This window comes from Podarcis tiliguerta (assembly GCF_965153285.1).
Source record: "Podarcis tiliguerta genome assembly, chromosome: 5".
Classification (NCBI taxonomy): Eukaryota; Metazoa; Chordata; class Lepidosauria; order Squamata; family Lacertidae; genus Podarcis; species Podarcis tiliguerta.
Window position 1 is genome coordinate 19372840 of NC_139538.1, and position 12861 is coordinate 19385700.

The window sequence follows — 12861 nt, forward strand, 5'->3', positions numbered from 1 at the left end:
GGGAGCTATTAGTCCTAGAAGTGAGCAGGAAAGAAGGAGAGAGATGAAAAGGCAGGAATAAATAAATAATAATAATAATAATAATAATAATAATAATAATAATAATAATTTATTTATATCCCGCCCTCCTCAGCCGGGCTCAGAGCAGCTAACATCAAGTGTATAACACATTAACATAAAATCAGACAATCAATTAAAATACATCCTCAAATCAGATCAGGATCAGAATAAAATCCAATCGGATGGCAACCCGCAGATTAGGGTTGGGGACCTTAAATGCTCACCAGGCCCAACTATTTGTGCTGAACTTATATGGGCCTGTGAGAAAAATTGGGAGGCCACTTTCATGCAAGTTCTTATGAAAGGGGAGAGGGAGTCAGACTGAACCCTGACCAAAGGCCTGGCAGAACAGCTCCGTCTTGCAGGCCCTGCGGAAAGATGTCAAGTCCCGCAGGGCCCTAGTCTCTTGTGACAGAGCGTTCCACCAGATTGGAGCCACAGCCGAAAAAGCCCTGGCTCTAGGCAGGAAGGGGAGGGATCTATAGAAAGGGAGATGAGAGGAAACCACTGGGGAGCAGGGAGACACACAAGTTACTGGGAAAGAGTAAGGGGAGAAAAGACAGGAGAGAAAATTGTATGCAAAACCAAAACAGACTGGCGTCCAGTGATGAATGGTGATTAACCGACCTCTTTGTGTATGATCCCGCCCATTTGGGATCTCCTGAGAATGTAAGACCAGTTGGAGTTCTGAAGACGACCCACCCCCCATGACCGGAGGCAAGGACAGAGCCAAGATTCATTTTTATTTCACTTTCCCGTTATTCAAAATTCACAAAGTAGTGATATAATATAAAAACAATACAGCAGCAACATTATAAGAACTACAGAAAACAAAACATAACCCTAAGAACAACAGCTAAATGACCTATCGCATGACATTTGAAGCCGCTGGTTTGCAGCTTGGGAAGAGTTTCGGACCACGCCGTAGTTGGATATCTATAAGTGTTTTACCAAAACACACACACAGGAGGAACAACTTTTTCCAGATTGAGCAGAGGATTCCGGAATGGTTCAGTGGGCATTTACTTATTTAGTTCTGGCTCTCAGTGCATTTTTAAATCGCTGCTGCTCTCAAAAGAATGGCAGTGGTTCGGCTACTGTGCTGTTTTGCATTTTAGATGCTTGTGCAGATTAAGAGCAGAAAGGCAGTGTGTAAATTATGGAAATAAATGAATCTTATCCCAAATGTGCCTTGAAGGAGTGGAGCGTCGACAATGGCATCCCTAGGATCCCTGGGCAAGAAGCTGTATTGGCATGTGCCCCCAATCACGTTACCACAATTCCCACATTAGAAATCGCTCCATTCTATTTGTCTCAAAAAGTGTCTGGAATAAGGGGGGGGGGGGGCGCACACCTTTGTGCTGCAATGTCAGAAGGATCAGAAGGACGGGAAGTTTCACCAGCAAGAGTCAGTACGCCCCTGAGTGTTGACCTATTGTCTGAGGTTCCCTTTAATGAGGGAATCAAGTGAGTTTCCCATGGATGGAAGTTCCGTGATTTGAAAGCTATCAGACCACCAGTAAAAACTTATTAAAATAAAAAAGTACTGCAGCAAACCTAAACAAGAGGTTTAGATATGTCAAGATATGACCGGCAGTGGATAACTATCTAGCCACTGTTATATTTCAGTGCTTTTCGATTCTCCGGAGCTGTAATACATACCTCCCCTAAATTTATTTAAAGGAGGAACAGAATGCACAAACCCATTTGCAGAAACGTATCTTTCATTATGTGGTAACAGGCTATCACATTGATCACGTTCGCACACCATGCACCCAGTTCAAACTATGGTTTAGCACCAAAACAATGGCTCGTGAAGAGGAGGCCATAGGAATTTTTGTTCCTCCCTGTGCTTTTTAGGACAGCGCAAAATGGCACTGGAGCCATGGATTGGCTTAGCATGTTGCCTGAACCTGGTTAGGTTCCTCCCTCCTTAACAACCATCTATGGTTACAGGTCACGACTGAGAGACCTTAACCATGATCCCTGGTTTGGATGATACGCTGAGCCAAAGCACGTCCTGCGGTGAGCTAAGAAGTCCAGGGAGGAGGGAAATGAGTGTGACTTCCTCACTGGCAACCAGCATGTTCATGGAGTCATGGTATGCCCTGCTCTGGCTTACTGTGGTACACAAAGCAGGCCGCTGTCAGTATTGCACTAAGCACAACTACTCAACTAATATTTACATTTCTGAAAGTGACCTTCAAATGTTTTGGACTCCCATCAGCCATAGCCAGCATGGCCGGTGGGCAGAGATGGTTTGAGCTATGAGCGCAACAACCTCTAGAGCACACCAGGTTGGGAGAGGCTGTGCAAAGGACCTTCCTGATGAATCACCCAAACGTCCTGCCTCCCGCTTCTAACGGTGGCTAGAAGCAGAAGCAGAAGGTCAGAACTTTGCAACTATAATGGGCCCCACTGAGTGTCCAATATGTGCATGTCTACTGGTGCATAAGACTTTCCTTATAATCATTTCTGAGCTTCACAAAAGTCCTCACAAATTTATGTCGTATAAACTGCAGAAGCTGGGAGAGCATCAAACACCTCAACCTCTAAAAAGCAGTGTTTCCCAAACTTGGGTCTCCAGCTGTTGTTGGACTACAACTCCCATCATCCCTAGCTAGCAAGGACCAGTGACTGGGGATGATGGGAGTTGTAGTCCAACAACAGCTGGAGAACCACATTTGGGAAAAGACATTTTGTAGACTTGGAAGGTGCTTAAAGATTTTGTTCCTGGCTCTTGACAGTAGTTCTTGGTTCGGGGGGACGGGGGACACACAGCCTAAAATCTGCCCACCCACCCCCCACTCTGCTGGGGAGCAAACAGGCTTAAAGTAACAGGGTTTTTAAAAAAGATGGAATCACTGGCACAGAAGTGAAGTCTCTCTTGTTATTTCTTGCCAGAAGGAAATCATTTCCTGGGGCGATACACCATGTACGGCAATCAAGTGCTTGAACTTGCAAACATCAAAGCCGATTCTGTACAAGTAGAAGAGTTCTTTATCTTCTGCAATGGAGATGTTCACACCTAGTATATTTAAACAGATCCCAACATAGACATCTTCAAACTTAATAGGCTTAACATGACCCATCATTTTATAAACCTTTGCAGCCAGTCTGGTGTCGAAGACATAACCAAGTCCACTGAGGTATGGAGGATACCTCCTAAAGGGATATTCCGTGTAAGAAATAGAGGTTTTCTTATAAAATCCTCTGTAAGAGAAGGTATTCACTAAAGGGTAGCCGGTAATGAAGTTTTCCGAGGCATTCAAATTCAGAAGGAATTTCACTAAGTTGCCCGTGTTGATGAAAACGTCTGAATCTGCCTTCATAACGTATTTAGCACTGGAACAAAACTCCGTCACCCATCTGAAAGCCATGACGGTTTTCAAGGAAAGGTTGTTGTAAGTGTCAAGGAAGTCTTGTTGGATGATATCACCATAAAGAATACTTTCATCTTCTATAGATAAGATTGCGAAGTCGTCGCTTTCTGCTCCTTTGCCCAACAGAAACAGTGTCAACACCTGGTTCCCCCACCAGGATCTTTGAGACCCCCAGGTTACTCGAATGGCCTGCCTTACCTGCACATCCGTAGGCCGTGACGTCACCAAGATGATGAGGAACGGATTGTTGTCTTCACATTTCGATCGCTCGCGTAGCGTAAAGAGGAAGTCCTGCTTATGGATGGGCTCGTAGTCATAGAAATACATCCAGTTGTTATATTCCACCACATTGTTGGAGGGGACGACCATGTACCATGCTGTGAATATGACTGAGGCAAGGGACAGACCAAAAAAAACTTTTCTCAAGGATGGCAAAGGCATCGGTCCTTGAATCTGAAGAAAGAGAAGCGGGAGTTTTCGATCGCGTTTCCAAAGGAGTGTTGAGCTATGGAGAGAAGAGCTGGGCAACAAACACTTTGCTGAAAGAGAAAAACCAGTGAAGAAGAAAATTACTACGTGGAGAACACAGGCATTCGCATTCTGTATACCTGAACCTTCATACCAGAAGTGATGCTATCAAAGGAAAACAGTTGCTCTCCATTTGTTAGGAATGCACAAAAATTGTAACGGGCAAGTTCACATGTCTTTTGATGAGTGTGGTCCATGTAAGTGGTGAGGCCCAGCATAAGCACATTTATCCCACTGCACATAAAACAAATGCATACATCATCTCAAGAGTCAATAATAAAATTCTGGGACTATAAATGTATCTACAGTGACTGAGCATATGATGTCTCCGTCTTTATCGACTTTCAGGAGAAATGTTAAAACATTCCTGTTTTAAAATTTAAATACCCAGGCCTTTGATGGCTGAAATATACAGTGGTACCTCAGGTTACAGACGCTTCAGGTTACAGACTCCGCTAACCCAAAGTAGTACCTCGGGTTAAGAACTTTGCCTCAGGATGAGAACAGAAATCGTGCGGCGGCAGCAGGAGGCCCCATTAGCTAAAGTGGTACCTCAGGTTAAGAACAGTTTCAGGTTAAGAACAGACCTCTGGAACAAATTAAGTACTTAACCTGAGGTACCACTGTACTGGCCACAGCAGCCTTGGAATTAGTGAGAGTGCATGATGGTTTTTAGATATGCTAAACACTTCTAATTGTCTTTAAGTGTTTGAGATATGCTTTTATTTCATTTTAAATTGTATTGTTTTAAAACTTTGATGTTTGCTGCCCTGCAGATCAAAATATAATCTTAAGAGTTGGAAGGGACCCAAGGGTCATCTAGCCCAACCTCCTGCAATGCAGAAATCTCAGCTAAAGCATCCATGACAGATGACCATCCAACCTCTGCTTAAAAACTTCCAAGGAAGGAGAGTCCACAACCCACTATCAAACACCTCTAACTGTCAGAAAGTTTTTTTCTGAATATTTAGTCGGAATCTCCTTTCTTGTAACTTGAAGTCATTGGTTCGAGTCCTACCCTCCTGAGCAGGAAAAAACAAGCTTGTTCTGTCTTCCATGTGACAGCCCTTGTGAAATAAAGCTCCTCCTCAGCTCATTTTGCACAATACAGTGATACCTCAGGTTACATACGCTTCAGGTTACAGACTCCGCTATCCCAGAAATAGTGCTTCAGGTTAAGGACTTTGCTTCAGGATGAGAACAGAAATCAGGCTCCGGCGGTGCGGCAGCAGGAGGCCCCATTAGCTAAAGTGGTCTTCAGGTTAAGAACAGTTTCAGGTTAAGTACGGACCTCCGGAACGAATTAAGTTCTTAACCTGAGGTACCACTGTATGGGTTTTTGTCTGGGTCTGCGTGCCTTATTTTCCATTTCAAAAGTGTTAACTCATTGGAGCCGATGCTTATTGGGACAAAAGTGCTAATTCCTTTTTCGAAAAATAAAAAAAACAGTAGTTCAAATGCTTTTCCATAAAAACACACACACAATTTTTACGTGAGATAATTTAGCTCTAAAGTTTGTGAGACCAAGAAGATTCCTCCCCCCCCCCTTTGGCCACTAGAGGGAACTCTTATTAGCTGAGGTACACCACAGAGACAAATAAATGCAGAAAGCAGAACTACCGTAAATATGTTATTCACTGCTTAGCAGTGGAGCAGGGATGAAAAGGATTTCTTGCAAATTCAAGGTTTCAATGTATTTAGGGATGTCTTGAGAAACTGAAGAGGGGCACTCACTGGTTGCTCAACCTCTAACAAGGAGTTAGTGCCTTGACTCCAAGAAGAGGGAAAGTGTATTTGTGTGAAGGGAACAGGAGTCTCCGAAAACTCTCACTGCCTTAACACACTACAGCTCCTCTCTCTCTCTCTCTTCCCTTCTTTTTTCTGAATGCCTAGTTTCATGCACCAGGCGCAACATGACATCATTATACACTGTGTATTTCTCTGTCCAACCAGTAACAGGAGGCAGCGTTGGTACGGCTTCATGACACAATGTGCTGTAATCTAGTAATGTGAAACAACAAGGGGAAGAGATGAAAACTACGGAGCTGCAACGACTCCCTAACATCTAGTCATAGGATCACAGATTTGTAGAACTGGGAGGATTAGCTAGTAAAAAAAAACCCTGCAATGCAGGAATATGCAGCTGTCACATACAAGGATCGAACCGGCAACCTTGGCATTATTAGCATCATGCTCTAACTAACTGAGCTAGTCTTGCCCTAAGAAACTGAAGTTCTTCCTGACATCCTATGCCCTTTTAAAATGTGGGGGTTGAGAGGGGGTATTGGGTTGTTGTTTTTATTTTGATTGTGTATTTTGTGGTTTTCTATTTTGATTTTATTCTGTGAACTGCCCTTAGACCTCTGGGTATACGGCGTTATATTATTAATAATAATAATAATAATAATAATTTTAAAAAATGGCAGGGATGATAGGAGTTGTGGTACAGCAACGTCTGGAGGGCCACATGTTCCTCATCTCTGGTGCAAACAGCCTTGATGTAGATCGGGGTTTCCCAAACTTGGATCTCCAGCTGTTTTTTTGGACTACAACGCCCATCATCCCTAGCTAGCAGGACCGGTGGTCAGGGATGATGGGAACTGTAGTCCAAAAACAGCTGAAGACCCAAGTCTGGGAAACACCAATCTAGATGGGCAAACTGCCTGACTCTCATTAAAGCAGCCTCCTATGTTCCTGTGTATAATCTGCCTTACAGAGCTATGGGATTAGTACACAAACATTACAAAGTGAACAGATGCTACTGCTGGCGAATGGAACATGTGAACAGTCTTTGTGGCTGGTTGCAATACTGCACTGGGATTTCACTGGTCCTTTGTTCCAGTCATCTACAATCATACTTGAAGAACAAGGGAATGATGGGCGGTGAAAATTCTTCAGGGGTGGGGGTGGGAACCTTCCACGTCTACAATCTTAAAATGGATATAACCCCACTGAATTCCATACCAGGCATTAAAGGCATTTAACTGGGGGAAATCTGAAGTAAATGAATACAGAGTGGCATTTTAAATTTGCGATGTGCTGTACAAATCAAAGATAGGACAAAGTCAAGCAGAGAGCAAATTTACAGTTGTTTTAGTGGAATGTTTTGTGTCTCTCCCCCAAACTCCAATTCAAAATTTTCAGCTCTCAATCAAAATTTTCACCTCTCTCTCTCTCTCTCTCTCTTTCAGGTATGAGGTTTTTATTAAAGTTTTTCAGAATACAGTAGTACCTCGGGTTAAGTACTTAATTCATTCCGGAGGTCCGTTTTTAACCTGAAACTGTTCTTAACCTGAAGCACCACTTTAGCTAATGGGGCCTCTTGCTGCTGCTGCGCCGCCGGAGCCTGATTTCTGTTCTCATCCTGAAGCAAAGTTCTTAACCCGAGGTAATATTTCTGGGTTAGCGGAGTCTGTAACCTGAAGCGTATGTAACCCGAGGTACCACTGTACAATAAAATAGCAGCTACAAAAAATACAAACAGAATAAGTAGGATACAGAGTCTTCTCTTAAAAAATAATTCTTAGCCCTTAACACCCGCAGACTAAAGTCACTCATCCCAACTCTCACCTTTCTCCTCGCAGCTTCTCACCCTGGGAGAATGACATTTCTCTGTCTCTCACCCAGGGTTCTCCATCAACCATCTACAACCCCCACTTTCTACTCTCTCTTTTTTGAAAAACATGAATATTATTTGGCAATCAGTTTGCAGGCATTCACGCTTCACATCCTATGCCTCTCTCAGAAAGTAAAACAACCACCAGCACTGCCTACTTTCAGAAGAAGGAATTTGCTGCCCTCTGCTGAAGTTACACTAAACTGTAGGGAAGCAGCCACAGTTCTAAAATCAAGAGAGTTGTTTTACAAGGTTCTTGAGTCAACCATTCCCTCCCTGATGTTCAGGCTTTCAGTGCTAGTGCTTATGTAGGCAAATGAACATCCCCTGAGGGAAACAGCAGGTTTGTAGGTGTAGGAAAGAAGGGTTAGGCGGTGCAAAAGAAGGGTTAGGCGGTGCAAAAGAAGGGTTAAGGAGTACGAAAGGGTTAGAAAGTACGAAAGAAGGGTTAGGGAGTACAAAAGAAGGGTTAGGCGGTGCAAAAGAAGGGTTGGGGAGCAGTGGTACCTCGGGTTAAGAACTTAATTCGTTCCGGAGGTATGTTCTTAACCTGAAACTGTTCTTAACCTGAGGTACCACTTTAGCTAATGGGGCCTCCCACCGCCACCGCACGATTTTTGTTCTCATCCTGAGGTAAAGTTCTTAACCCGAGGTACTACCGGGTTAGCGGAGTCTGTAACCTGAAGCGTATGTAACTTGAAGCGTATGTAACCTGGGGTACCACTGTACAAAGAAGGGTTAGGGTGACAAAAACCCTTTAGGGGGAAACCCCAAAAATGCCCCACTGAAGACTGAGCATGCTGAGGGTCACAAAACACTGCTTTTAGCAGATGTGTAGGGAGGGGGAATGCACAACTAGATATGGAAGGAATGGCGTACAGGGAGTGAAGCACTCCACACTGCAACATTTTGTTGCCGATTCAACTTGTTTTTAACTACGGCTGCATACACATTACCAACTTAAAACACGGTAAGGTAGTTCTCCCCCGCTGTGTTTCAATTCACATGTGGCTCCTGTTCTCAAATCAGAGCAAAGCTGTTTTGAGGAGATATAACTCAAAAAGCAGTATTTCTCAAGAAAATACAGGATAGTTGTAGACTGTGGCTAATATCATGTGCGCATGGCTTAACAAACCAGTGGTGGGGGCACTCTTGATGCAGGGGGGGGGGAATCACAGGGTTTTTTTTATTTGCAGTGGTTCTTCCTGCCCTTGATGGGTACACAGCTTGGGGGTTCATTTGGATCCAATGCTGTTGGTTGAGGCTCAGGTGGCCTCAGTGGCACAGAATGCCTTCCATCAGCTTTGGCTGGTGGCCCAGCCACACCCCTATCTGGACATGGATAGCCTAACTTCTATCATCTACACTCTGGTAATCTCTATGTTAGATTACTACAATGCATTACATGTGGGACTGCCTCTGAAGACAGTTTGGAAACTTCAGCCGGTGCAGAATTCAGTGGCCAAGTTGCTCACTAGGCTGCCAATTAATTTATGGGCCCAATTCAAAGTGCTGGTTTTGACCTATAAAGCCTTAAATGGCTCAGGACCGCAATAACTGAAGGATCATTTCTCGCTGAATATGAACCGACCCAGACCCTGCGATCATCATCTGAGGCCCTTCTTCGTGTGCTTCTTCGACAAGAGGTCTGGAGGGCGGCAACAAAATGTTAGCTTTTGCTTCTGTTTATTTATCCTCCTCATTGTTGGAGACTTGTTTGTAGTTCTCTTTGCTGGTTGAATCTATTTGCCTGGGCCTTAGGAGCAGAATCCTCAGAGGCCTCCCATCAAGTTCCAGCAGACTGGAAAGAACTTTTTCAGTTCTGGCCCTGTATCTCTGGAACTCTCTGCTGAAGGAAATGTGCATGGTGGCCCCCCACTTTCGCTAGCTCTTAAAAAGGACTTTTAAACTGTTTTGGTTTCAATTTGCATTTTACTAAAAAGTGTTGTGCTAGTTTTTAAACTGCAGCTGTTTTAGCTTCCTAATTGATTTTTTAATATGCATTTTTTAAAAGTTGTTTTATATTGTTTTCATTATGTTTTGTAAGCTGCCTTTAGAGAGCTTCCCCCCAAGGCAGCATATACATTCCTTAATAAAACTTGAATCTGCATAACTGCACTCATCCCTTTATTCTTTCCTCTCCATTCCCTTCTCCTGCTGTCTCCCACAGTTAGAAGGTAGACTGTAAGCTCCCTGGGGATAGGACCTCTTTTTCTTTTCTTATATTACTCTGAACATGTGATGCGCACTGAAAGGACAGAATAAATATCACAGAAATGCTTCCCCACCCCCCTTTCAAGCTGTAATGTAAAGTGGAACATTTTCCAAAATGGAAAATGACCCAGTGCTTCATTTTCAAGTGATGAAACCCCTGGAAAAAGATGAACAGCAGAAGCCTAGTTTTGAAAATATATGGTAAACTTCTTTCTAAAGTTTCCCTCTTCCCTCAGCATATGAAAAAGACCACACGTTTGGTAAGTTTAAAAATTGTTTACTTACCAATGCTTCAAAGGTCATATTCATGTGCTTCTGAAAGTTGCACAGGCAGTAAACTTTGGCTTAGCTACAAAGCAGGGCAGGTTCCTAAATTACTGGTATAGGAACTCAAGAGAGGCTGGCGGGAGCCATGTGGTCTAACCAGTTCAAACCTCTTCACACACTGAACTTCTTAGGTAGACTGCGGGGGAACATAGGCTTGATTACCTATTTCCTCCTAAGATAAGGAGAGTGCCTGGTAGGACAGCTTACTCTATGGCAGGCATAGGCAAACTCCGGCCCTCCAGATGTTTAGGACTACAATTCCCATCATCCCTGACCACCAGTCCTGTTAGCTAGGGATGGTGGGAATTGTAGTCCCAAACATCTGGAGGGCCAGAGTTTGCCTATGCCTGCTCTATGGTATTAACCCCTTCATGCAATAATGAGACTCAACCAACAGGTTATATGAGGCTGGTTATCCCACAAAGAGAAGACCAAGAAGATTCATTGAAGTCTGAAAAAAGGATTTCAACTGGCAGAAGAGTATCTCAGCAAAATCTAAAGAAGCAACATGTGTCTCCAGCACTCACCTTTTTTCTATTTGTGCTTGTTACAGAATCTTTAGCCTTGGTGTGTGGGTGTGGTAAGGACTAGTCTGCCAAGGCAGGCTAATTATTTCACTCCAATTTCTACTCCCCATTTCCAGGGTGACTCTTCATTAAGTTGAAAATGCCCTTGCAGTAACATTAGTTTAGCATATTAATTTTTTAATTTTCATATGTGGTATAGTTTTTTGCCCTGGTATCTACGCATTCCCTTTTGCAAAGATCCTGCCCTGTATATTTCTGATCAACTTTGACACACACGAAAAGGCTGTTGTTTGAAGTTCACTATCCAGTTCTGCCCTCAAAGTGGGTCTGTGATTGGGGCTGCAGGTGGGGGAGAGGAGGAACCAAGAAGGCCAGGAAGCAAAGAACACTGTCTCCTAATAAGAACCAATATCCTAAGAGAACTTTCAGAGCAGCCCTTTCCCACCTTCAGAAGTGAGGGAGACCAGGCCAGGGAGCATGCCCCGTTGGCCCCAGCCACTCTGAGAGGACTCTGTCACTCTATACTTTATATAGAATCATAGAATCATAGAGTTGGAAGAGACCACAAGGGCCATCGAGTCCAACCCCCTGCCAAGCAGGAAACACCATCAGAGCACTCCTGACATATGGTTGTCAAGCCTCTGCTTAAAGACCTCCAAAGAAGGAGATTCCACCACACTCCTTGGCAGCAAATTCCACTGTCGAACAGCTCTTACTGTCAGGAAGTTCTTCCTAATGTTTAGGTGGAATCTTCTTTCTTGTAGTTTGGATCCATTGCTCTGTGTCCGCTTCTCTGGAGCAGCAGAAAACAACCTTTCCCCCTCCTCTATGTGACATCCTTTTATATATTTGAACATGGCTATCATAGCACCCCTTAACCTCCTCTTCTCCAGGCTAAACATGCCCAGCTCCCTTAGCCGTTCCTCATAAGGCATCGTTTCCAGGCCTTTGACCATTTTGGTTGCCCTCCTCTGGACACGTTCCAGTTTGTCAGTGTCCTTCTTGAACTGTGGTGCCCAGAACTGGACACAGTACTCCAGGTGAGGTCTGACCAGAGCAGAATACAATGGCAGTATTACTTCCCTTGATCTAGATGCTATACTCCTATTGATGCAGCCCAGAATTGCATTGGCTTTTTTAGCTGCCACATCACACTGTTGGCTCATGTCAAGTTTGCGGTCAACCAAGACTCCTAGATCCTTTTCACATGTACTGCTCTCAAGCCAGGTGTCACCCATCTTGTATTTGTGCCTCTCATTTTTTTTTGCCCAAGTGCAATACTTTACATTTCTCCCTGTTAAAATTCATCTTGTTTGTTTTGGCCCAGTTCTCTAATCTGTCAAGGTCGTTTTGAAGTGTGATCCTGTCTTCTGGGGTGTTAGCCACCCCTCCCAGTTTGGTGTCATCTGCAAATTTGATCAGGATGCCCTTGAGTCCATATAATTTATTTGTTTTAGTATTTTTAAATTGTTAACTGCCTTGGGTGCCTTGGCAGAAAGGCAGTACAGTGGTACCTTGATTTGCATATGTCTTGGTTTGCATACGTGTTAGATTACAAATACGTCAAACCCAGAAGTGTGTGTCCGGGTTTGCAACCTTTTTTTGGATTACAACCCATTTTTGGGGGATTACAAACAAAATTCTTTTGGAGGCCCCATTGGCGAAAGCGCGCCTTGGGCTACAACCTGTTTTGGTTTACAAGGTAAAGGTAAAGGGACCCCTGACCATTAGGTCCAGTCGTGACCGACTCTGGGGTTGCGGCACTCATCTCGCTTTACTGGCCGAGGGAGCCGGCGTTTGTCCACAGACAGCTTCCGGGTCATGTGGCCAGCAGGACTAAACCGCTTCTGGCGAACCAGAGCAGCGCACGGAAACGCCGTTTACCTTCCCGTCAGAGCGGTACCTATTTATCTACCGTACTTGCACTTTGACATGCTTTCGAACTGCTAGGTTGGCAGGAGCAGGGACCAAGCAACGGGAGCTCACCCCGTCGCAGGCATTCAAACCGCCGACCGTCTGATCGGCAAGTCCTAGGCTCTGTGGTTTAACCCACAGCACCACCCGCGTCCCGTTTTGGTTTACAAACGGACCTTCAAAACGGATTATGGTTGCAAACCAAGGTACCACTGTATACAAATGCAATAAATGACATAAAAAGTTGAATATTATGGGACTTCTGGTTCAGGAGGCCCATTGTAAGTAAGCT

General features: G+C 44.2%; 1 protein-coding gene across 6 annotated transcripts in view; it reads right to left on the minus strand.

The window, feature by feature from the left end:
• B3GALNT1 (beta-1,3-N-acetylgalactosaminyltransferase 1 (Globoside blood group)) overlaps positions 1-12861 on the minus strand; it is a gene marked incomplete at its 5' end in the record, with an annotated part of 42835 nt that overhangs the window by 18415 nt on the left and 11559 nt on the right. The window contains 2 exons of one of the 6 annotated variants that reach the window (XM_083442359.1): positions 785-3982; positions 10087-10198. The exons of 2 other annotated variants lie outside the window; for them this stretch is intronic. In XM_083442359.1, the coding sequence (XP_083298485.1) occupies positions 2922-3884 (963 nt within the window). In that variant the 3' untranslated portion in view covers positions 785-2921. Of the gene's footprint in view, positions 1-784; positions 5064-5287; positions 5414-10086; positions 10199-12861 lie in introns of those variants that run through there. 3 more of the 6 variants (XM_083442358.1, XM_083442356.1, XM_083442357.1) reach the window with 3 other exon arrangements.